Below are 23,889 nucleotides of genomic sequence, written 5' to 3' on the forward strand. Positions count from 1 at the left end.
TCATGTGGCCAGCATGACTAAGCTGCTTCTGGTGAACCAGAGCAGCACATGGAAACGGCGTTTACCTTCCCGCCAGAGCGGTACCTATTAATCTACTTGCACTGGCGTGCTTTCGAACTGCTAGGTTGGCAGGAGCTGGGACAGAGCAATGGGAGCTCACCCCGTCGCGGGGAATCGAACCACCCTAGGCTCTGTGGTTTAACGCACAGTGCCACCCGTGTCCCTAACCACTGAGCATACTCAAGCCTTATTGAACTTGAGTTCAATATTGAGAGATGTAGTCTCTCCCTCCTCCCCCTTTTCTGACTCCCCTTCCCAAATATTTTCCATACATCTGCCAACCTTGTCTGCTGATACACCTTCCTAGATTGATGGTGATCTGTAGTGTATTAATATTATTTTCATTATCATCCTTCATTTCATCTCCTTACTTTTAGCTATCTCTCGCCCTAAGAGCCCCAACCTCCCTCCTGCCTTTCAAAGACACCCTCGAACGAAGGTGAATGCCGCAAAGCACGATGGGAATCGTAGTCCCCCCCTCCCTCCCCAAGGGTCTCTTGCTCATTCTCCATCTTCCTTCTAATAGGCGCATCAGGCTTGCTACGAGACGAAGCTTCTGGCCAATCGGTTTCTTTCCATAGGCCGTTCTTTTCCCCGCCCCTTTTCCTGCTGTCCAATGGGAGGGGAGGAGGCGGGGCGACGTCGACGGAGCGGCCAATGGATAAGAGGCGGGCGGGGAGATTCGGTGAGCTTTGATCTGAGACGGGAGGTGAGTAGGAAGAGCGAGGGAGGGGAGGCTGCTTTGAATATGAGTTGGGGGGGGGGCTTCGCGAGGCTCCGTCCCAGGAGGTGTTTTCGGGGCCATCCCCTCCCCCTCTGTGTCCTGAAGGATGCGAAGGAGAGTAACTCTGGCCACGTGCAGAGTGCTTTTCCTCCCAGGGGACACAAAACAGGGTTAGAGCAGAAACCAAGTAACATTGGAATGGACTGAAGGTTGCCAACTTCCGCACTGGCCCCTGAAGCTGTGCCTTTTAAGAGCAGCTGGACCCGCAGCAAAGGATTTTGTTTATCTCCCGTGACAGCCACGTCTTCACCTATTATTGTTGATTTTATGATGTAGTTTTATTAATTTTTATTTTATTTTAGATTTCTTACCTGCCTTTCACAATGAAGTCCCAGAGTGGGTTATCAATAATAATAATAATAATAATAATAATAATAATAATAATACGGCAGTATTCTTTACAACACAATGCTTATTTTCATTGATCTACCAATATATATTGGGGCAGAGTTTGGTAAGATGGGCGCCCTGAGCGAGGACAAAATTTGGCACCCCCACCCCCAAATATTTCTTATTTTCACAACAATTTTTTTGGTACAGTTGCTTTTTTATGGATATTTTCAGTGGTTACTCATATAAATACAGGTCATTATTATTATTATCTTGCCCTTCCCTCTCAAAGAATATTGTAGACCAGCATTTTCCAAAGTGTGGTACGCATACCCCAGAGGGTACAGGAAAGGGTTTCAAATGGTATATGACACACACACACACACACACACATATATATATATGTCAGAAATACTCTTACACGGGAAGACACCCGAAGACACCAAAACCTGCATATATATATATATATATATATATATATATAATAGTATTATTAAAACTCCCCCCAAATTATCTTCCAAGAAGGGGCATGCCAGTAAAACTAAATTTTCAAACCCAATTATTGTAAGTTTGGGAAGTACCATTGTAGATAATGTAATACTTGTTTTTATTTATTTACACACATATATATTGATTTTAACATATTGCAATCAATAGGGGGAGCTGGGGTCTTTCATTTGTGTGTGCGTGTAGGTGTTTTATGAGGATGTTAATGTTTTATGCGACTTTTTAATGGCTTGATGCATTTTTGCTTATTTTTTTAAATGCAGGTCGCTTGAAGACCTTGTAGGAACAAGCGACTAGTAAATTTGATAATAGTAATAATATGTGCATCAAAACTTCGCTAATGTTGCTCAAGTGGTTGAGGTTAGGGTGTTTTCCTTCCTTTTCTGACCAGTTGGCACCCATCCTCAAGACCCCTGGATTCTAGGCCCAAAGCAGGGAGGAAGGAGCAGGTGCCGCTGCTATGTAGCTTGGCTGGGCAGCTTGGATTCCTGAATTCCTTGAGAGGGAAGGGCAAGTGTAGCTCTGACTTCACCAACCTGAAAGCTTCCAGGTGTTTAGGACCGCACTCCTATCGGCTGCAGCCAGCACCGCAGAGGGGAGCTTCCCTCATTTTGGGAAGGGATGTTACCTGCCTTTTATCCATGTGTCTTGTTTGGGGGCATGGAGGATGTTTTTCCTGTTTTGGAGAGGACCTTTCTGAGCATCGTCAGTGTCTCTTCTGTGAAATGGGTATTTTGCGGGGCCTGTTGCAGTCTCTCAGGTTTCCAAATGTGCCTATGGAACTCCCCCCCAAAAGAAAAGGTTGGGGACCCCTACACCAGGTGACTATACTTTTAAAACACATTCAAAGCACATACCCCTCTTGCAAAGAATTCTGGGCACTGTAGTTTGTTAAGGATTGCTGGGGCAGGGGAAGAAAACTACGGTACCTAGAATTATTTAAGGGGCAGAATGTACTTTGAATGTGCCTTAATGTGTACAGAGCCATAACCTGTGGACATTTCAGTGCTCATTCTCACTGTTTATTAATTCTAACTCAGTGCTGTTTCATAGAATCTGGTGGCAGCTTTGCATTTAGCCGTAGCTTGGTCACCGTAGGCGAGAAGGAACCCCACGCAGGTGACCAAGCGAGCTGGCCCAAGTCTCCCCTCTTCTGTCTGGGTGGCTTCAAACATACAAGGCCTTACAAGGAGTGTTCCATCGCAAGGAGAGGTAAACGGGGAATCCTACTTTGTGATCTTGCTTGTTCCCAAGTTTTAGTTCATGCCAGCCTCCTTACTGCTTTGCCATGTGGGCCCCCCTGCACCCTGCTGAGCCCTGGCAGTGATGCGCTGGAACCTCCGGCTGTGCCAGGGCATTCTGCACACAGGACGGCACAGCGGGTATCTCCGAGCCATGGCAGCACAGAGCAGCGCCGCCGCTCCCGGAACCAGTGAGGGAACCTCGGATGGCACTGTGACAGCTGGGATCATAGTTATCGGGGACGAGATTCTAAAGGTGCGTGAGCTGTGGGAAGGTGTGGCAATGGCCCTTGTCTTAGACGCAGTGGCAGTTGGTGATGCCCATTGGGGGCTGGAGGCAGAGAGGGCAACAGTAGGCAGAGCCAGAGGCAGTACAGTGGTGCCTCGCAAGATGAAAAGAATCCGTTCTGTGATTCTCTTCGTCTAGCGGTTTTTTCGTCTTGCGAAGCAAGCCCATTGACGGATTAGCGCTATTAGCGGCTTTTAGCGGCTTATCGGATCAGCTGATAAGCAGCTTAGCGGCTTAGAAAAGGGGGGGGAAGGAAAAAAAACCATCAGGAACTCGCAAGACATTTTCGTTTTGCGAAGCTTCTCCAAAACGGAAAACTCTTTCGTCTAACGAGTTTTCCGTCTTGCGAGGCATTCGTCTTGCGGGGCACCACTGTAATTGGCGGAGCTGGATTCTAGGTTTGTCCCCATCCTCCTTCCTGCGAGAGCCAATGCAATTTAGTCTATATTAGGGGTCCCCAAACTAAGGTCCGTGGGCTGGATAAGGCCCAAGGGACTAGTTTATCCGGCCTGCAGCAACCCCTCCCGCCTGCTCTTACTAGCGCTCCGCTGCATGGCTGCCCACTTCCGGGTCGGAGGAGCACTGGAAATAGCTTATGCGCAAGCGTTATTTGCGCATGCGCAAGCTTATTTCCATTGCCCATCCGGGTCGGAAGAGGCCCGTGCACATGTGCACAAGCTATTTCCGGTGCTCCTCCGACTTGGAAGCGCGCTGGAAATAACGTGTGCGCACACATATGGGCACGCGCTCCCCCGCCCTGTGGGCCACCGCGCAGTTGGCGCTGGAGACACTGGCCCGAGGTGCGATAAGTTTGCTGACCCCTGGTCTATATGATCTACATGGAACCCTAGCCGGTAATCTAAATCGATCTTTTGTTTTTATGAGATTTCATTAAGAGTTTTCATAATACAATTAAAAACAAAATGAAGCTAAACAAAAGGAAGGAAAAGAAGAATGCCAAGTCCTCTCTCAAAGGAAGATCTTAACTCTTGTCCCACATACAAAGAGGCGAGACCTTTCCAGCTCTCACCTGGGAGATCTTCCCTTCCCTGCCTCTCACGCAGGGTCCTTCATCAACCACCCTCTCCTTCATCTGCATGCAGACCTCTCCCTAACCCAGAGGCTTAAGGAAGGTCACAAAAACCGAAGTGGAACAAAATCAAGAGCTAAATTAGAGCTGCCTGCGTTTTGACATCAGGCAGGCGTCTTCACTGTCTCCTTTTCAGCGCCAGCTAAAAACATTTTTGTTTAGACAAGCCTACCCAGTATTTTGGTGTTTTTAATTTTTTTTATGTTTTATTTGAGGTGGTGGTTAATGAAGTTTTCGCAATACTATAAAAAACGAATTACAGGAACTAAAAGAAGAAAAACTGAAGAAAAAAGGAACAGAAAAAAGCTACAAGATACTCCCCCATCACTATATGGTTTTTAACCAATAATCCTATTGTTTCTTCCTTTTTGTAAACCGCTGTGAGGTATTCTGCAATCAAGCGGTATACAAATATTATCAAATAAATTAATAATCCGGCCTCTGCGTTTTGGACCAGTTGAAGTTCCTTAGTCATCCTCAAGGGCAGCCCCACGCAGATTGGATTGCGATAATCCAATGTGGATTATTAAGTGAAATATGTAATAGGATCGATGGGGTGAGCTCCCGTTGCTCGGTCCCTGCTCCTGCCAACCTAGCAGTTTGAAAGCACACCAAAAAGTGCAAGTAGATAAATAGGTACCGCTCCGGCGGGAAGGTAAACGGCGTTTCCGTGCGCTGCTCTGGTTCGCCAGAAGCGGCTTAGTCATGCTGGCCACATGACCCGGAAGCTGTACGCCGGCTCCCTCGGCCAATAAAGCGAGATGAGCGCCGCAACCCCAGAGTCGGTCACAACTGGACCTAATGATCAGGGGTCCCTTTACCTATGTCAGGGGTCTGCAACCCGCGGCTCCGGAGCCGCATGTGGCTCTTTTACATCTTTGCTGCGGCTCCGGGACGGATACTAGCGAGGGGAGGAGGCGCATTGTGCGCCCCAACACTCCTCACTGTGGCGGGCGCTGTGCTGGCTGTGACGTCGCATGGGGGCGGTGCGTGTGTTAGTCACGCACCGTCCCGACGTCACCTTCCCGCCCGCTGTCAGATCATGGCTCCGGAGATATATTTGTTTTAAATGTCGCAATGGTTTTGCGGCTCCCAGTTGTTGTTTTTTCTTCGGAAATGGGTCCAAGTGGCTCTTTTTGTCTTAAAGGTTGCAGACCCCTGACCTATGTAATAGGATGCAGGATTTGGCAATATTTGTGGCAGACCTCTTCGCACTGACAGCTCTCTTGTTTCGGCAGGGCTACACCCAAGACACGAATTCCTTCTTCATGTGCAAGAGGCTTCGCTCGCTGGGTGTGAAGGTGGCCAAGATCTCCGTGGTTCCCGACGACGTGGCTGCCATCGCCGACGAAGTCTCGTTGTTCTCCCGCAAGTTCACCTACGTCCTGACCTCGGGTGGGATTGGCCCCACGCATGACGACGTGACTTTCGAGGCGGTCGCCCAGGCTTTCGGAGAGAAGGTCGTTGCCCACCCAGAGATGGTTGAGCTGGTGAAGAAGTTTTTTGGCAAGACGGGGGCCGACTGCCCCGAGATGAAGCTGGTCCGGATCCCCGCTTTGTCGCTGCTCAACTACGGCGAGGACGAGAAGACGGGCCGCCGCTTCCCCTACCCGCTCATCAGCGTCCGGAACGTCTACGTTTTCCCAGGCATCCCGTCGCTGATGAGGCGAGCGCTGGATGGTCTCGGCCACCTCTTCCGCAACGAGAAGACCCAGTTCTGCTCGCAGGAGATATTTGTCAACTCCGAAGAGACCCTCATCGCGCCCATACTTGACCGGGCCAACGCCAACTTCAGACGTCGCACGAGCCTGGGCTCCTACCCGGATTGGTCCAGCAACTACTTCCGGGTCAAGCTCACTCTGGACTCCGATTCGGAAGAGGACCTGGAGGAAGCAGTCGCCTTCCTGATGAAGCACCTGCCGCCGGGCATCGTGGTGCCCCTAGTGGCCGATCCCGTCTCACAGGCAGCCCAGGACGTGTATGCCTTAGCAGAATCCGGTAGGGGAACACAGTCATACCTCGGGTTAAAGACGCTTCGGGTTAAATCTTTTCAGGTTGCATCCCGCGGCGACCCGGAAGTACCGGAAAGGGTTACTTCCGGGTTTCGCCACTCGCGCATGCGCAGATGCTCAAAATGACGGCATGCGCAGAAGCAGCAAATTGTGACACGCGCAGACGCGGGTTGCATTCTGCTCATGTTGCAAATGGGGCTCTGGAGTGGATCCTGTTCGCAACCAGAGGTACCACTATAATGCCTGGCGTACAGCTGGATCTGTGGGGATAGAGGACCATGAGATTAAGAATGCAGGACTGTGCAGGGGCTGAAAGGAGAGGCAGCGTGGTGTAGTAGGCAGAGCAGGGGTGGGGGGGACCTGTGATCCCCTGTAGATGTTGTTGGACTCCAACTCCCATCAGTTCCACATGGCCTGTGGTCCGGGATGATGGGATTTGTAGTTCAGCGATGTTTTCAGACTCCAGCTCCCATCAGCCCCCAGCCAGCAGGGCCAGTGGTCAGGGATGATGCCTAGAATCTGTTTCGGCTACTGACCCGGCTGCTGCCCTGTTGGGATAGAGATAGCCTAACTTCTGTGGCCTACATTCTGGTAACCTCTAGGTTAGATTACTGCAATGCATTATACGTAGGGCTGCCTCTGAAGACGGTTTGGAAACTTCAACTGCTGCAGAATTCGGTGGCCAGGTTGCTTACCAGGGCAAGATGGTTTGAGCATTTAACCTCAATCTTGGCTCGACTGCACTGGCTGCCAAGTAGTTTCCAGGCTCAATTCAAAGTGCTGGTTTTGACCTATAAAGCCTTGAATGGCTCAGGACCACAAGGAGCAACTCTCTCCATATAAACACTCCAGGACTCTGCATTCATCCTCTGAGGCCCTTCTTCATGTGACTCCTCCATGTGAGGTCCAGAGGGTGGGGCAACACGAGAACGGGGCCTTTTCTGCAGTGGCTCCCTATTAGTGGAATGCTCTCCCCAGGGAGGCTTGCCTGACACCTTCATTAATTGGCTGATAGAACATGAGACTCTTAATCTCAGGGTCGTGGGTCCGAGCTTCACGCTGGGCGAAAGGTTCCTGCATTGCAGGGGTTTGGACTCGATAACTCTTGTGATTCCTTCAAACTCTGCAGCTCTATGATTCTAGACACCAAGCAAAAACGTTCCTCTTCCCCCAGGCCTTTGGCTCATTAAACAACCCACGGCCTTTTAAAGTGGGGCAGGGTATTGTTTCTGTTTGTTATTATGGTACAGTGGTGCCTCGCAAGACGAAAAGAATCCGTTCTGTGATTCTCTTCGTCTAGCAGTTTTTTCGTCTTGCGAAGCAAGCACATTGACGGATTAGCGGATTAGCGCTATTAGCGGCTTTTAGCGGCTTATCAGTTTATCGGATCAGCTGATAAGCGGCTTAGCGGCTTAGAAAAAGGGGGGGGAGGGAAAAAACCCCGCAGGAACTTGCAAGACATTTTCGTCTTGCGAAGCAAGCCCATAGGAGATTCGTTTTGCGAAGCACCTCCAAAACGGAAAACCCTTTCGTCTAGCGGGTTTTCCGTCTTGCGAGGCATTCGTCTTGCGGGGCACCATTGTATTTTTGTGTTTTTATATTGTAAAGCGCCCTGTGATGATCCGTTGAAGGGCAGTATAGAAATTTAATAATAATAATAACGATGTCAAAGTTCACCAATGGTCAAGTCTTGTCAACTTAAACTACCTTATAATGTTGTTGTGAGTACAATGGTACCTCGGGTTAAGTACTTAATTTGTTCTGGAGGTCTGTTCTTAACCTGAAACTGTTCTTAACCTGAGGTACCACTTTAGCTAATGGGGCCTCCTGCTGCTGCCGTGCCGCCGGAGCCCGATTTCTGTTCTCATCCTGAAGCAAAGTTCTTAACCTGAAGCACTCTTTCTGGGTTAGCAGAGTCTGTAACCTGAAGCGTATGTAACCAGAAGCGTATGTAACCCGAAGTACCACTGTATAAAATATGGAGGGCAGAATCATGCACACCACCTTGGTAGCTCCTTGGAGGAAAAGGTGGCATATAAATGTAATATATAAAAGTAATAATGTTTTTAATTTTTATTATTATTATTATTTTAAAGACCCTGTTTCATCCTAGTTGCTTTTACCACTCTGTAGGTTCCCCTCTTGGCCAGAAGGTGGCAGCAGCAATTCGGACCATTGAGGAAGCTTTGGATAAGTACATTCTGTCAAAGCTTTGTGTCGGATTCAATGGAGGGAAGGACTGCACAGCCTTACTTCACCTCTTCCATGCTGCTGTACAGAGGTACCTTGCACCCTCTTCTTCCAGTATTTCTCATTAGGGCTTCTCTAGATTGGGACGCAGGTGGCACTGTGGGTTAAACCACAGAGCCTAGGACTTGCCGATCAGAAGGTCAGCGGTTCGAATCCCCGCAACGGGGTGAGCTCCCGTTCCTTGTTCCCTGCTCCTGCCAACCTAGCAGTTCGAAAACACGTCAAAGTGCAAGTAGATAAATAGGTGCCGCTCCGCCGGGAAGGTAAACGGCATTTCTGTGCACTGCTCTGGTTCGCCAGGAGTGGCTTAGTCCTGCTGGCCACATGACCCGGAAGCTGTACGCCGGCTCCCTCGGCCAATAAAGCGAGATGAGCGCCACAACCCCAGAGTCGGTGACGACTGGACCTAATGGTCAGGGGTCCCTTTACCTTTTAAGGCAGCTTAACCAGTTCCCACTGAAATGAAGGGTCCCTATGTTCTCTCTTTCCCACCCAGGCGGTGTCCGGAGAGGTCGGAGAAGCTGCAGGCTCTTTACATCCGGATCGTGTCCCCGTTTCCCGAGATGGAGGAGTTCATCGAAGACACAGCCCAGCGGTATGAAACTTGTACTTTCATTCCGGGGGGCTGGTGTGAAGTCCCTTAACAGGCAACAAACAAAACGATTGGCACCTTCGTTTGTTGTATCCCCGTATTTTGTGCTTGTTTCATTTTGAGTACCGCCTAGAGTACTGCACTGTAAGCTGGCATTCTGGGGGATTTGTTTAGGCCCCAACATCCCGGCAGGACTCCTTGCTGTTTCCACCATAGCTGTCAACCGTCCCTTCTTTGGCGGGAAAGTCCCTTATCCCAGCGCCATGTCCCGCTGCTGTCCCTTATTGATGACGTCCCTTAAATTTCCCGGGTTTCAAAGGAAGCAGCTCCTCTCTCTCCCTCCCTGCCGGCCAGGGAGGAGGGAGGCTCCAGCTGTGTTGCTTGGGTGCGTTGCTCACCCAATAAGGAGTCTAAGAACAACTGGGGGGTGGAGCTTGCATGCCTTGTGCCGATCAAATCTGCCGCATTGCCTGGGGACTCGCCTTTGCTCAGCACTTCCCAGTGGAGAGTTGACGGAGGTTTTCCTTGCTGCATCCCCTTCGCCGGGTTGCTGCGCTGTGGGAACCACCGCTTCAGGCTTCGTTTGGCTGCTGGCCGGGCTTTCTGCCTTTGGCTTGGAGGGGCTTAGAAGATGAACATACCTGTGCCCGGAAAATCCCTTATTTTGGCTGCTGATCCCTTATTTTCGAGGCTGCTGGTCCCTTATTTTCAAATCTGTAAGTTGACAGCTATGGTTTCCACCCAGATCTAAAATGCAGCAGTCCCCAGGGATCACCATCATTGTTATTAAATCTGTTGCAAACGAAAAGGTCTTCTTTGTTCGGCACCAAAAAAAATAAAGTTGGCATCAGGTGAGACTCCCTCTTCTACCTCCCGCAGGTACAACCTTCAGATGTGTAATGTCCACGGGAACATCAAACAGGCGCTGGGCGAACTGAAGGCGCAACAACCGCAGCTAGAGGCTGTGTTGATGGGCACCCGCCGCACAGACCCTTACTCGTGCACCTTGACGCCCTTCTGTATGACGGATGCCGATTGGCCCCAATATATGCGGGTCAACCCTCTCCTGGTATGTAGCAAAGGTGCCGTGGCATGTCAGAAGGGGCTGGGTGGGTCTGTCGGGGTTCCTCAGAGGCATCTCGCCCAGTAAGCAGAGATGATGATGATAAATTTATTATTTATACCCTGCTCATCTGACTGGGTTTCCCCAGCCACTCTGGGCAGCTCCCAACAAAATATTATTATTATTATTACAATGGTACCTCTGGTTGCAAACTGGATCTGTTCCGGAGTCCCGTTTGCAACATGAGCAGAATGCAACCCGCGTTTGCATCGGTTGTGATTCACCACATCTGCACATGCACGTGGCGTCATTTTGCGTGTCTGCGCATGCCTGAGCGGTGAAACCTGGAAGTAACCCTTTCTGGTAGTCGTGGGACATAACGTGAAAACGTACAACCTGAAGCAAACGCAACACGAGGTATGACTGTATTAATAATAATAATAATAATAATAATAATAATAAAGCATTAAAACATCAAACATTAAAAGCTTCCCTAAACAGGGCTGTCTTCAGATGTCTTCTAAAAGTCTGGTAGTTGTTCTTCTCTTTGACATCTGGTGGGAGGGCATTCCACAGGGCGGGCGCCACCACCGAGAAGGCCCTCTGCCTGGTTCCCTGTAACCTCGCTTCTCGCAGGGAGGGAACTGCCAGAAGGCCCTCGGTGCGGGACCTCAGTGTCCGGGTAGAACGATGGAGGTGGAGATTGCAGCTAAGCGTCTGAGTGTGGAAAGGGGGGAGCCTGGCCTCATGGCGTGGCTCCCCCCGGACTGCCACCAAGCACCCTCGTATCAGCCACAGATTGAGCTCTGGGCCTCAAGGGCACCATCTACGCTGCTGTACCAGCATCGCAGGAGAATCCCATCAGTTTACCCCACCCACCCCATGGACCAATCCCGGCCCTCCAGCCCCTATAAAACAATGGCTTCAGATCTTGCTTCTCAGATGTCATCTGCGCTATGCACTTAAAGCAGGGCTGTCTAGAGAAAATTTACTTCAGCTTGCTGCTCTTTTATTAGTTGCGCTAATAAGGAAGACAATTCGCCTCCTTCGTGCTATGTAAAAAATCCAGAACTCTTAACATCTGTATTTCTTTTTTAGTACAGTGGTGCCCCGCAAGACGAAATTAATTCGTTCCGCAAGTTTTGTCGTCTAGCGAATTTTTCGTCTTGCGAATCACGAAATCCCATAGGAATGCATTGAAATTCAATTAATGCGTTCCTATGGTCCAAAAAAGTCCAAACAAAGCCAAATTTGGTACAACAACAGTTTATTAACTGCTCTTTAAAGTCACACATTTTGTAAAGAGCAGTTCAAAAATTGAAGGGAAAATAAATTAACTTTATAAACAAAACATGTCTTTGTTTTTAGACAAAGGAAACAAAGTCGCGAGACGTTTTCGTCTTGCGAAGCAAGCCCATAGGGAAATTCGTCTTGCGAGGCAAATCGAAAACGGAAAAATGTTTCGTCTAGCGAGTTTTTTGTCTTGCGAGGCATTCGTCTTGCGAGGTACCACTGTATTCCTCTCTTGTTCACTGAGCTTACTGGTGATGACCTTTATCCTTTCGTATCTTGTCATCTAAACCATTTTACTGGCCTTATTTATCTCCCTTGTCTCCCATGTGTAATAGAGGTTTCCTAAAGTGTTATCCTGGAGAATGCAGTATGTGTGGATTGCTAACAAAAAAGGATTGGAGGGGGGGTCAGTTGCCTTGTAGGGGATAAATAGTTATTTGATCTGTTGTTATATGCTGTATTGCATTTGCCAACCTTTGCGATAACTGCCTCTGACTCAAAAATGACAAAACATGCTGAATACTTTTTTTTTATTTTTCTGTTCCTACATAGTATTATTGAAAGTAAATAAAAATATACCCCGAGAAAGGCATGGCTTCCCCAAAAGAATCCTGGGAACGGGAGTTTCTTAAAGGTGCTGAGACTCCCCTCATAGAACTACAATTCCCAGGGTTCCCTGGGAAGAGGGACTGAATGTTAACCCATTCTGGAAATTGTAACTGGTTTGTTTGTTTGCTTGTTTAATGCACCAGCCTTTGTCAAAAGATTTCAGGGCTGTTCACAAGATAAAAATACAATATAAAAGCACAACTAAATAGTTAAAGCAGAAAAAATGAAACGATACCGCCTCATCCCATAAATACATTTAAAAGGCTGTAGGATATTAATCCATCGTGAGGTGAATAGGGGTCTCCTAATGGCACCCTTGGGGATGCAGGTGGCGCTGTGGGTTAAACCACAGAGCCTAGGATTTGCTGATCAGAAGGTCGGCGGTTCGAAACCCCGCGACGGAGTGAGCTCCCGTTGCTCAGTTCCTGCTCCTGCCAACCTAGCAGTTTGAAAGCACATCAAAGTGCAAGTAGATAAATAGGTACTGCTCTGGCGGGAAGGTAAACGGTGTTTCCGTGCGCTTCTCTGGTTCGCTAGAAGCGGCTTAGTCCTGCTGGCCACATGACCCGGAAGCTGTAAGCCGGCTCCCTTGGCCAATAAAGCGAGATGAGCGCCGCAACCCCAGAGTCGGTCACGACTGGACCTATTGGTCAGGGGTCCCTTTACCTTTAATGGCACTCTTAACAAACTACAGTAGCCAGGAGTCTTTGGGGGAAGCCATGACATTTTAAAGTGATATGATACAACTTCAAATGTATTGCGCAGATGCGGGGAGGGGGGGGGCTTGATCTGATCCATTCTATTCACTAGAGGAGACATCAACCGAGTTAGACTTCTCTTTTCCTTCTGAGTGCAAACCCTTTTCCTGCCTTTCTTAAAAACCGCATTACGTGCCTCTGGCCCTCCTCTGATCCTCTGTGCCTAGGAAGGTATATAGGTCTAAACTTGCCTTCATTTGCTGGATGGCTTCCTAGAGCAGAGGAATTTGAAGGAATGTCATCCCTCCTGATTACGTTGCTCTCCTTTCCCCAGGACTGGACATACCGGGATATATGGAAGTTCCTTCGCATGCTCTACATCCCGTACTGCATTCTTTATGATAAGGGGTAAGAACAGATGGAGAATTAATAATAACAATAATATAGCAATGCCAACATATCGACTCTACCCCAGCTGGGTGATTTGGGAGCCAAGGTCTGCGTGTGATAAGATCCAGGAATGCAGCTTAATCCAGAAAAAGCAATTAGTGGTTAATTAATGCTGCGGCACAATTGCTGACAGGAGCGGGGCCTTTTCAGCACGTAGCGCCTCTGCTGGTTCCCGGCTTGCCACAAATTCAAGGTGTTACTATTAGCATATAAAGCTTTTAACAGCTTGGGACCGATTTACTGGTGAAATCATCTTACCTTCATATATGCCCACCCGAACCACTCCAATTTGCAGAACCGGCACCATTAGGGGTGTCAAATAATCCTCGTTCCACATTTGTAAGAAATTGATCTTTTAGTGTGGCAGCACCTACACTTCGGAACCCCCCGCCTGAGGCAGGCACCTTTGCGGGACTCTTTTCCAGCGCATTTTTGCCTAAGGAAGCCTATCCAGGCATGTAGACGTGCGTTTTAATCTGGTTTTGGTTTTTTTTAGCAAATTGTTGATTTCAATTACAGTGGTGCCCCGCAAGACGAACGCCTCGCAAGACGGAAAACTCGCTAGAAGAAAGAGTTTTCCGTTTTGGAGGTGCTTCGCAAAACGAATCTCCTATGGGCTTGCTTCGCAAGACGAAAATGTCTTGCGAGTTCCTGCGGGTTTTTTCCCTCCCCCCCTTTTTCTAAGCCGCTAAGCTGCTTATCAGCTGATCCGATAAGCCGCTAAAAGCCGCTAATAGCGCTAATCTGCTAATCTGTCAATGGGCTTGCTTCGCAAGACGAAAAAACCGCTAGACGAAGAGAATCACAGAACGGATTCTTTTTGTCTTGCGAGGCACCACTGTAACTTTCAAACATTTTAAATAGTTGCTTTCCACTCTTCTTACCTCATTGTTTCATTCTTTCCATAAACCATTTCATGGGTTGTTGTTGTTGTTTTTTACAATCGAGCAGTTTGTTACCATTTTGTGCAAGGGAATAAATGTAAATAAACACCGTATTTTTCACTCTATAAGGTGCACCAGGCCATAAGACGCACCTGGTTTTTGGAAGAGGAAAACAAGAAAAAAAAATTCTGAATCCCAGAAGCCAGGATAGCAAGCGGGAACGCTGTGCAACGATCCCGCTTGCTGTCCTGGTTTATGGGATACCCGCGTGCACAATCCGGCGGGCTGTCCTGGCTTCTTGCTTGGCCGCGCGCAAACTCTCCCAGGCAAGGGGAGCCTTCATTCCCTGCCCAGGAGAGGCTGTGTGCGGCTAAGGCTCCCCCAAGAGCCGCGCTCCCTTTGAAGTGCGTGTGGAGTGTGTGCGCGACTCTTGAGGGCTTTTCCCTGAGGAGGAAAGGTCCCCAAGGGCCGCTCACATGCTCCACGCGGCTCTTTAAAGGGAGCGCTGAGCAGAGCCTCCCGTCTGCATTTGCTCCATAAGACACACACACATTTCCCCTTACTTTTTAGGAGGGGGAAAGTGCATCTTACAGAGCGAAAAATACGGTAAATGTTCTAAGGCACATTGGAGATGAAGCACCCCTGCTTGCTGTGGCTTACATCCGTCCTGTCTCTCTCCCCCACGCCGATCCCTCGTGACAGCTACACTTCGCTTGGGAGCATGAGTAACACACAGAAGAACCCGGCCCTGCGCTATACGAACGCCGCAGGGCAGGAATGCTACCGGCCGGCCTATGAGCTGGAAAACGAAGAGGACGAGCGCAACTCCCGCCACTGAAGCCTGGCTAGGCCTGATGCTCGTTGCCCCGGCAACCGCTGGCTAGCGCTGGAGAGCTGACAAGGCCCGATGGCGTCGGTGCCACCACTACCGCTGGGCCACCAAGGGGCTGCTCTCACACCGACAATGTGATCGGCCAGCCCTGTCCTTGTGACAGTTGGCTGTAAGCACCGTTCCGTCCATCATGTGAGGGGACAGTAGACCCTGGGAATAAACTAGTTCTTCAGTTGCCTCTTTGGGTTATGTTCTGCTGTGTGTTTTAGCAGTGGGGTGCGGGCAAGGTGAAGTGAGGTAGGGGCTCTGAAGGGTCCAATGGTGCCAAAGAGTAGCGCTCGAATCCTTTCTTTGACCTTCCCACACCCCCAAATTTGCCATATCAGGAGTAGGGAGCCTGGCGCCATCTTGAGGTTGCTGAACCACAGCTCCCATCAGCTGTGGCCATGCTGGCTGGAGCTGATAGGACTTGGGAGTCTGGCAACATCTGAAGGAGGTCACCATCCCTGTGCCAAAGGCCCCATCTATACTATATTATACGGCTTCCCGCAAAGCATCCTGGGAGTTGTAGTTTGTTGAGAGTTACAAGGAGACCCCACTATTCCCCTCCCAGAGCTAACAGTTTCTAGAGTGGCTTAAGTCGAGCTCTGTGAGGGGCTACAAACTACAGCTCCCAGAATGCTATCTGTTTAAAGTGATACAATACTGCTTTTAATGTCTGGCACGAATAGGGCACAAGTCTGTTTTTCAAACCTATTTGATCAAAATTCACTCTAGAAGCTATTCAACAAAGCTGGGTCCAGTTTTGAGGCTGCCCTGGGGAAAAGGTCCTCTGATTCGCCCCCTCCTCTGTCAAGCGAGCCGAGTGGGGCTTAGGGACAGGGAAGAAATGCAACTCAGTTCATATGGCTGCTTCACACCTCCTGAAACAATAAGGGAACTGAAACGCACACTTCTCTGAATTGCAGTTCTCAGGCCAACAATAGAAAGAGCAAGGGAAGGGAAGGTGTAAAGGGGAGCAGGTGGCGCTGTGGTCTAAACCACTGAGCTTCTTGGGCTTGCCGATCGGAAGGTCGGTGGTTCGATTCCCTGTGATGGAGCGAGTTCCCGTTGCTCTGTCCCAGCTCTTGCCAACCAAGCAGTTCAAAAGCACGCCAGTGCGAGTAGATAAATAGGTACCGCTGCAGCGGGAAGGTAAACAGTGTTTCCGTGTACTCTGGCACTCGTCACAGTCCTCCGTGTGCCAGAAGCGGTTTAGTCATGCTGGCCACATGGCCTGGAAAGCTGTCTGTGGACAAATGCTGGCTCCCTCGGTCTGAACGGTAGATTCTTATCTGCTGCAGCCTTCACAGCCGTTGTAACATACCACTTGTTATCATCCGCCTGTTCTGCCATTGAGGACTTCTTGGATCATTCTTTGTCTAGCTCCTTCCCTTTGACCTTACCGCCTTGGGTGACCCTGCTGGGAGTAAGAGATTCCTGACCCCATAGTCGCCTTTGACTGGAGTTAACCGTCCAGGGGTCCTTGACATACCTTACATAAATATTTGGCTAAAATATTTGGCTAAATATTTGGCTAAAATGTGGATAGCAATGCATATATTAGTGAAAATAACATACCAAAATGCATTCTGTCAGGGGATACTTTTGCACAGGAAGATGTGTATACTGGGAGAAATTTGCACTAGAGCATAGATTTTTTTTTTCCTGAGGACTTTTAAAAACAGATTTGCAGACTGATGTGGAGGATTGAATATTAGAAAATTGAGAAGCAGAGAACTGGCACTGAAACTGACCGCTCTGCCCAGCCCTAGTTCAGGGCAGCCCTTTTAATTACCCATAGTGCCCCAGTGTGACAGAACGTCAAGGACTATGGGTAGTTAAAAGGGTGGGTCAAAGTTAAAAAATGAATTTATGGGGGGAACCTCAGGCATTGGGACCTCAGCAGCTCAAGGCTGCCAGAAGTTGACTCGACTGTTGTTAATATCCTTGGGAGTGGGGAGAATGAACACAATAAGGGGGTCTGCCCCCCACCCCCATGTCGGGATTGGCATCGATTTCAGTAGGGTGGAACAATGTAGGTTGTGAAAGCAGTTAAAAGTGGCCTTTTTTGCCCCTGCTTAGATCGAAACTGCCCTGCCTAGCCCCTCAGCTGCCTATAATGTTAAAAAAAAATAACATTTTGGTGGTGCAATCCCCCGCATCACACCTGCATTGTGGCTAACAGCTTGCGCTGCGCACGAGGAAGACCACAGACCTCAAACCAGTGGTTTTCTCATGACGGGAAGGAAGCGTAGGTCACATATTGAATTTCAGGCCGCTTTTCTAGCAAGCACAGATTGCGCCTTGTCAAAATAAACCCGCAAAAGCAACTCTATTTGAAAGAATCGGTGATGGGGCTTTCCAGCCTAGAATGTAGGATTCTGTGACACTGAGATGCCCTTGTGGTCTGGAAAGGGTTTCCGGGTGGGGGGTTTCTCTCCACATGTGACAGAGAGGGGACTGTTCTGGCATTAGGCTAGCTAGCGAGGGCTAAGCCTCAGCAGCACCCAAAGCAGCCTTGTGACCTCTCGGATAACTGAGAAGTTTCCAGCGATTTGCACAAAAGGACAGCGTCCGCATCACACGCCTGCTAAAAGCCAGCTCTGAGCCAGCCTCCCCAGAGTTGAACATGCATCTTCCTTTGCAGAGGTTTGCAGCCCCACGTCCGTGGGTCTTGGCGGCCCTCACGGGCCCCTACTTTGGCCGCCCAAGGGCCGCACGACCGCTTGCCCTCCCCTACTACAAAAGCGGGAATGTGGTCAGTCTGGGTTACTGGGCCCTGCAAGCTCTCCGCGAATGTCTGTACGTCCTCCTCTGCTGCTGGTGTCTGAAGGAGATTCTGGACTGAAGGGTGTCCGTCTCCCATGGGTGCCTGGCCTTGTGGGCTGCGCCATGCTGAGATGCCAGGCTCCTGCGCCACCTTACCCTTCCGGGCGAGCCTTTGCCCCAGGTTTTCCAGATCTTGAAGATTCCTCCTGGCTGCTACGTTGTAAGCCACCATACCATGTAAGTTTGTTTTTGTTTGTTTTTTACGCTTCTCAATCGCCTAATGCAGCTTTGACCAACCGGGACTACAACTCCCATCATCCATTGTCATTTGCCATGCTGGGAATTGTAGTCCAAACGATCCGGAGGGAACCAGTTTAGGGAATGGAGTGATCATAAGCGTGCTGGGCTTTTTTGCTGCCTGCCTGGGACCGCAGAAGTGTATAATACTTTGCCATGCTGTAATGCACATTTGGGGGGGAGAGCTAGATTAACAAGGCTGCTTTTGCGTAATATAAAAAGCTGCTCTCTGCCAGGTCTGGCTATACATCCATCTCACCAGTGATGTCCACTCTGACTGGCAGCAGCTCTCCAGCATCTCAGGCAGAGGTCCTTCCAGTTACCAACCACTTTGCTCTTCTTCAGCCTGACTACAACTCCCATCATTCCCTGCCAGCTCTGAATGATGGGAGTTGTGATCCAACGGCATCTTTTTAATGGGGTCTTTTAAATGGCTGTAACAGGCCCTGGGACCTTAAAGTAAATGGCGAGTAGGAAATCAAAACACTACTACTACTATTTAAAAACAGACAATTATGATTTAATACTACTACTGATCTGGGACGCGGGTGGCGCTGTGGTCCTACTGAGCCTCTGGGGCTTTCCGATCCGAAGGTCAGCGGTTCGATTCCCTGCAACGGGGTGAGCTCCTGTTGCTCGGTCCCTGCTCCTGCCAACCTAGCACACCAAAAAGTGCAAGTAGATAAATAGGTACCGCTCTGGCGGGAAGGTAAACGCCGTTTCCGTGCGCTGCTCTGGTTCGCCAGAAGCGGCTTAATCATGCTGGCCACATGACCCAGAAAAACTGTGGACAAACGCCGGCTCCCTCGACCTGTAAAGCGAGATGAGCGCCACAACCCCAGAGTCGTCCACGACTGGGCTTAACTGTCAGGGGTCCTTTATAGTTTTACTACTACTGATAATAATAATTTCCTACATTTATATCCCTCCTTTTCCTGTAAGGAGCTCTAAGTCCGTTGATAGTTCTCCTCCTCATTTAATCCCCACAACCACCCTCTGAGGTAGCCTAGGCTGAGAGGCAGTGACTGGCCCAAGGTCACCCGGTCAGCAGCATGGTTGAGTGGGGATTTGAACCCTGGTCTAGCACTCAAACCCTTGTAAAACTGGGGTCACCAGCATCAAATGATGATGATACAGATCATGGGTAGGCAAACTAAGGCCTGGGGGCCGGATACGGCCCAATCACCTTCTAAATCTGGCCCACGGACGGTCCGGGAATCAGCATGTTTTTACATGAGTAGAATATGTCCTTTTATTTAAAATGCATCTCTGGGTTATTTGTGGGGCATAGGAATTCGTTCATCATTATTTTTTTCCAAAATATAGTCTGCCCCCCCCCCAGGTCTGGGGGACAGTGGACCGGCCCCCTGCTGAAAAACTTTGCTGATCCCTGATATAGATCATAGAATCGTAGAGTTGGAATGGACCACTAGTCCAAACGCCTGCAATGCAGAAATCTTTTGCCCCACATGGGGCTCGAACCCACAACCGTGGGATTAAGAGTCTCATGTTGTAGAAGAAGAAGAGTTTGGATTTGATATCCCGCCTTTCACTCCCCTTCAGGGGTCTCCAAGCGGCTAACATTCTCCTTTCCCTTCCTCCCCCACAACAAACACTCTGTGAGGTGAGTGGGGCTGAGAGACTTCAGAGAAGTGTGACTGGCCCAAGGTCACCCAGCAGCTGCATGTGGAGGAGCGGGGAAGCGAACCCGGTTCCCCAGATTACGAGTCTACAGCTCTTAACCACTACACCACACTGGCTCTCAGCTGTACCGACTGAGCTATGCAGGCTGTGTTCTACTTGTATATTTGTAAATAGAGCAAATGCCACAGGGACACTTTAAGGCTCCCTGACTGTCTCATCCAAAAAAAATAAGGTTAGTAGTGCTGCCCCCTAAACTTCTCCAGGAAAAGGGTTGTCCACAGCAATAAAACACACACCTATGAGTGAGAAGGGCAGGAGTTTGAGACTAGGAAAGTTTTTGCTGGAGAAGCCAGCTTCCCAAATAAATAATAAACCAAGTAGGCTAACCAATAACAGGCTACAGCAGGCATGGGCAAACTCCGGCCATCCAGATGTTTGGGACTACAATTCCCACTATCCCTGACCACTGGTCCTGTTAGCTAGGGATGATGGGAATTGTAGTCCCAAACATCTGGAGGGCCGGAGTTTGCCTATGCCTGGGCTAGAGTATAGGCAACCAGTGAACCCTGCCGGGTTTTGCTCACTAGATCCTCACCAGGAACCGACTGATCAGAGGAACAGGAGTTTAGGGCAGGATAGTTCCCTCCCCCCCTCGACTGAACTTCTATTCTGTTTCAGGCTCCTGAGATGTAAACAGGACCAAAATGAAATAAAACAGCAACACCCAACCACCGATATAACCCAGTTCTCCGAGAGCGATGAGGATAAACGACGGCTTGGCTCTGGGAAAAGGAGAGAGACAAAAAAAGCCGGTGTCTGCGCTGGATTTCCGTCAGCTGCCGGGCTGGGGACGACTCAACAGAAATAGAAGACTCCAAACAAAGATATACAGACTCCCAGCCTGTATCCGGCTGGCTCATTCAAGGGGGGAAAACAACGTACATTGTCCTGGAATTCCACCACTGCAGCTTAGGGAGACCTTAAGCCACAGATAGGAAACCTACAGCCCTCCAGATGTGGCTGGACTACAATTCCCAGCATTCCCGAACCATAGGCTCTGCTGGGTTGGGGCTGATGGGAGATGGAGTCCAACACCAGCTAGAAAGAGCCAGTTCCCCCTCCTTTCCAGCACAATGCCAGTAAGTGCATTGGAGATGTGTTCCCTGATTGGTTGGGACATGTGTCTAGGAGAGGGTGGGAAAGTGACTGGACTACAACTCCCATCTTCCATGAGCCATTGGCCATGCTGGAAGTTGGAGTCTGACAACTTCTGGAGATGTCCTCTATCAGTATGCCTAGGAAAACAGGGCTCCTGGGGCAGAGGGAATTTCAGCCGCTGCTGCTGGTGGTTTCGCATGGTGAGGATTGGAGGGGAGGCAGCTGAAATGTCCTCTTCAACACAGCTTTGAAGAGCCAGGGAAGCCTTATTCTACCTTGCATGTTCTCACGATGACTTCAGCCTGTTTTAGTGCTTCTCTCACACACATGAACCATATTAAAGCAAAATTCCCTGCATGTAGAAACATAGTGCACCAAGGCAAAGGGGTCATCAGACCTCTTGCCCCTTAGGTGCTGGCTTTCTTCATGCAGGGGTTTTTGTTTTTATTTTTTATGGGACAGGGGAGATTCATGTGACCCCTCCCCCTGCAATAAAACCATCATGCACAGTGGCATTTTGAAGTGGTCTGTGTTTGCGGTGATTATAGACTGAATCTGATTTTTAGAGAGGGTTGTGTTGTTTCTGATCCAGATACACAATATTGCCTCTCTGTACCAATGGGTTCCTGGGGCTACACAGTTTTGCAAAGTTGGCTTCTTGCAATCAGAATGGAGTTGGGGTGCCCTGGACTGACCTTTCCCATGTTCCCCAAGCGAGTTCCCAGAGCACCCAAGAGGGGAAAGGTGCAATTCGAATATGCCTCCTGCCCCATTCATTGGAAGCAGTGCCTGCCAACCCCTCCAGCTTCCTGGTTCAGCCCTTCCTCTGTCTCGAAGAAATGCTCATGTAGCCTGAAAAGCTAATAAATTATCTTTGAACACTGGCTATATTTTCATCAGCACTTCTTCACACAACGAACTTGCAGAACTCCCTGCCACAAGAAGTGGCAATGATTGAAACTACCTCAGATGGCTTTTAAAGAAGCGTTAGGTATGTTAGCAGAGGAGGATAAGCCTATCGATGATGATAAAACATGAGATCAAAATGGAACTGCCATGTTGGGAAGCAGTCTATCTCTGAATAGCAGGTGGTAAGGACAAACAACAGTTAATGCCCATCATCTTCATAACGCTAAGGTCCAGTGCGAGGGCCTTCTGGCAGTTCCCTCACTGTGAGAAGCGAAGTTACAGGGGACCAGGCAGAGGGCCTTCTTGGTAGTGACGCCCGCCCTGTGGAACGCCCTCCCACCAGATGTCAAGGAAATAAACAACTGACTTTTAGAAGACATCTGAAGGCAGTCCTGTTTAGGGAAGTTTTTAATGTTGGATGTTTCATTCATTTAATATTTTGTTGGAAGTTGCCTAGAGTGGTTGGGGAAGTATATTATTATTATTATTATTATTATTATTATTATTATTATTTGCATAACCTGTGTAAGCTTCCCAAAAGCATCTGCCTGGCCACAGCTGGAAACAGGATATTAGGATAGATGGATTATTGGTCTGATCTGCCAAGTTAATGTTAATAAAACAATGAGATATACATATGGAATAATTACTGCAGGGTGGTGATTCGTGACATTGCAAGACTGGGGTCACCAAGCATTATAGAGCCATGAGCAGATTTCGATTTCTGAGCATGTTGCCGTGGGCACAATCCCTTTCGGGCACTTCTCTCCCTCCCCAGATCAGCCCTCCCCCAAAAGACAAAAAAAGTGTGCGCACTCAAACTTTTGCTTTTCTAAGTGATCTGGTTGAAATGTGGATCCAGTAGACTTAATCTGAGTCTCGGAGACCACATGGCACTCAAAGAGGGTGTGGCATAGAACCCCTGACCATGAGGTCCAGTCGTGGCCGACTCTGGGGTTGCGGCGCTCATCTCGCTTTATTGGCCGAGGGAGCAAGCGTACAGCTTCCGGGTCATGTGGCCAGCATGACTAAGCCGCTTCTGGTGAACCAGAGCAGCGCACAAAAATGAGTTTACCTTCCCGCCGGAGCGGTACCTATTTATCTACTTGCACTTTGACATGCTTTCGAACTGCTAGGTTGGCAGGAGCAGGAGCTCACCCCGTCGCGGGGATTCAAACCGCCAACCTTCTGATCGTCAAGTCTGAGGCTCTGTGGTTTAACCCACAGCGCCACCCGCGTCCCCATTTCCCCCAATGGACAGGCGCAAATTCTCTGGTCATATGGGACTTTTGTAAAGGACCCTTCCAAGACCGGTGAGGGCAGAGCTTAGCTTCTGGCAGGTGTAAAAGCCCTTCTTGCATTTTTGGATACAAGAAAAAAAGAGATATGCTGCTGGTGCAGCTATATCTCTATCGGTTTCTACAATTTTGTAGTCGGGGCACCTTAAGCAGCCCTGTTGTCTCTCGGTGTCTATAATTCTTTGCCTAACTGTTGCTTTTGCTTGGCCCAAGCCCAGACTTAGAAGGGCTTGAGGGGCAAAACCCAGTTTCTGAAGAGTGTTATGGATGCTGAGATTTCTGCATTGCAGGGGGTTGGACTAGATGACCCTTGGCGCCCTTCCTTCCAATGCTACAATTCTCTGCTTCCCTGCCCCAAGCCCTCCAGCGTTCAGATTTGCTGCTGGGTTCTTGCATTATTCCCTCCTCCCCTCCTCCTCTTCCCCTTTCGGTCGCCACTTCCCCATTCCTGACACCGGCTAGCCCTGCCTGCTTGTCTCCAGCTCAGCTCCAGGCCGTTTCCTGCTTCTCTTGATAAGATCCTCTCTCTCTGCAAAATCCCAGACTGGCTGGAGCTCTCTGCAAAGGTCACAGCCTGGACAGGCCTGAAATCTGGCGAAAAATGCAGCCGGCCCCTCCTGGGAACTCCCCTGTAGGAACCGGGGCTCCACATCTCTTTGCCTCCACGGGGTCCGGCGGTGCCAACCGGTGCCAACCGTCTGTTCTGTGATGGTATGACTTGGCAGCGCCCGCCTGGGCCAGCCTTGCAAAGCGCTGTTCCCTTCCTCTGCTGCAATCCTGCGGCAGAC

At 49.4% G+C, this 23,889-nt stretch overlaps 2 protein-coding genes across 3 annotated transcripts in view; both read left to right on the forward strand.

The window, feature by feature from the left end:
• Positions 1-23,889, forward strand: part of ZBTB7B (zinc finger and BTB domain containing 7B) — a 330,604-nt gene that overhangs the window by 217,539 nt on the left and 89,176 nt on the right. The gene's annotated exons all lie outside the window — the stretch shown is intronic.
• FLAD1 (flavin adenine dinucleotide synthetase 1) lies at positions 723-15,221 on the forward strand. Of its 2 annotated transcripts, XM_082202299.1 has the most exons (8): positions 723-769; positions 2,936-3,178; positions 5,540-6,299; positions 8,447-8,594; positions 9,060-9,158; positions 10,035-10,224; positions 13,153-13,226; positions 14,855-15,221. In XM_082202299.1, exons 2-8 carry the CDS (start codon positions 3,008-3,010, stop codon positions 14,988-14,990), a joined length of 1,578 nt encoding a protein of 525 aa, XP_082058425.1. In that variant the 5' UTR covers positions 723-769; positions 2,936-3,007; the 3' UTR covers positions 14,991-15,221. The 2 variants fall into 2 exon arrangements, with proteins under 2 accessions (XP_082058425.1, XP_082058424.1); XM_082202298.1 differs by lacking the exon at positions 723-769 and having other exon boundaries at positions 1,765-3,178.

This window comes from Podarcis vaucheri, assembly GCF_965113315.1.
Source record: "Podarcis vaucheri genome assembly, chromosome: 16".
Lineage (NCBI taxonomy): Eukaryota > Metazoa > Chordata > Lepidosauria > Squamata > Lacertidae > Podarcis > Podarcis vaucheri.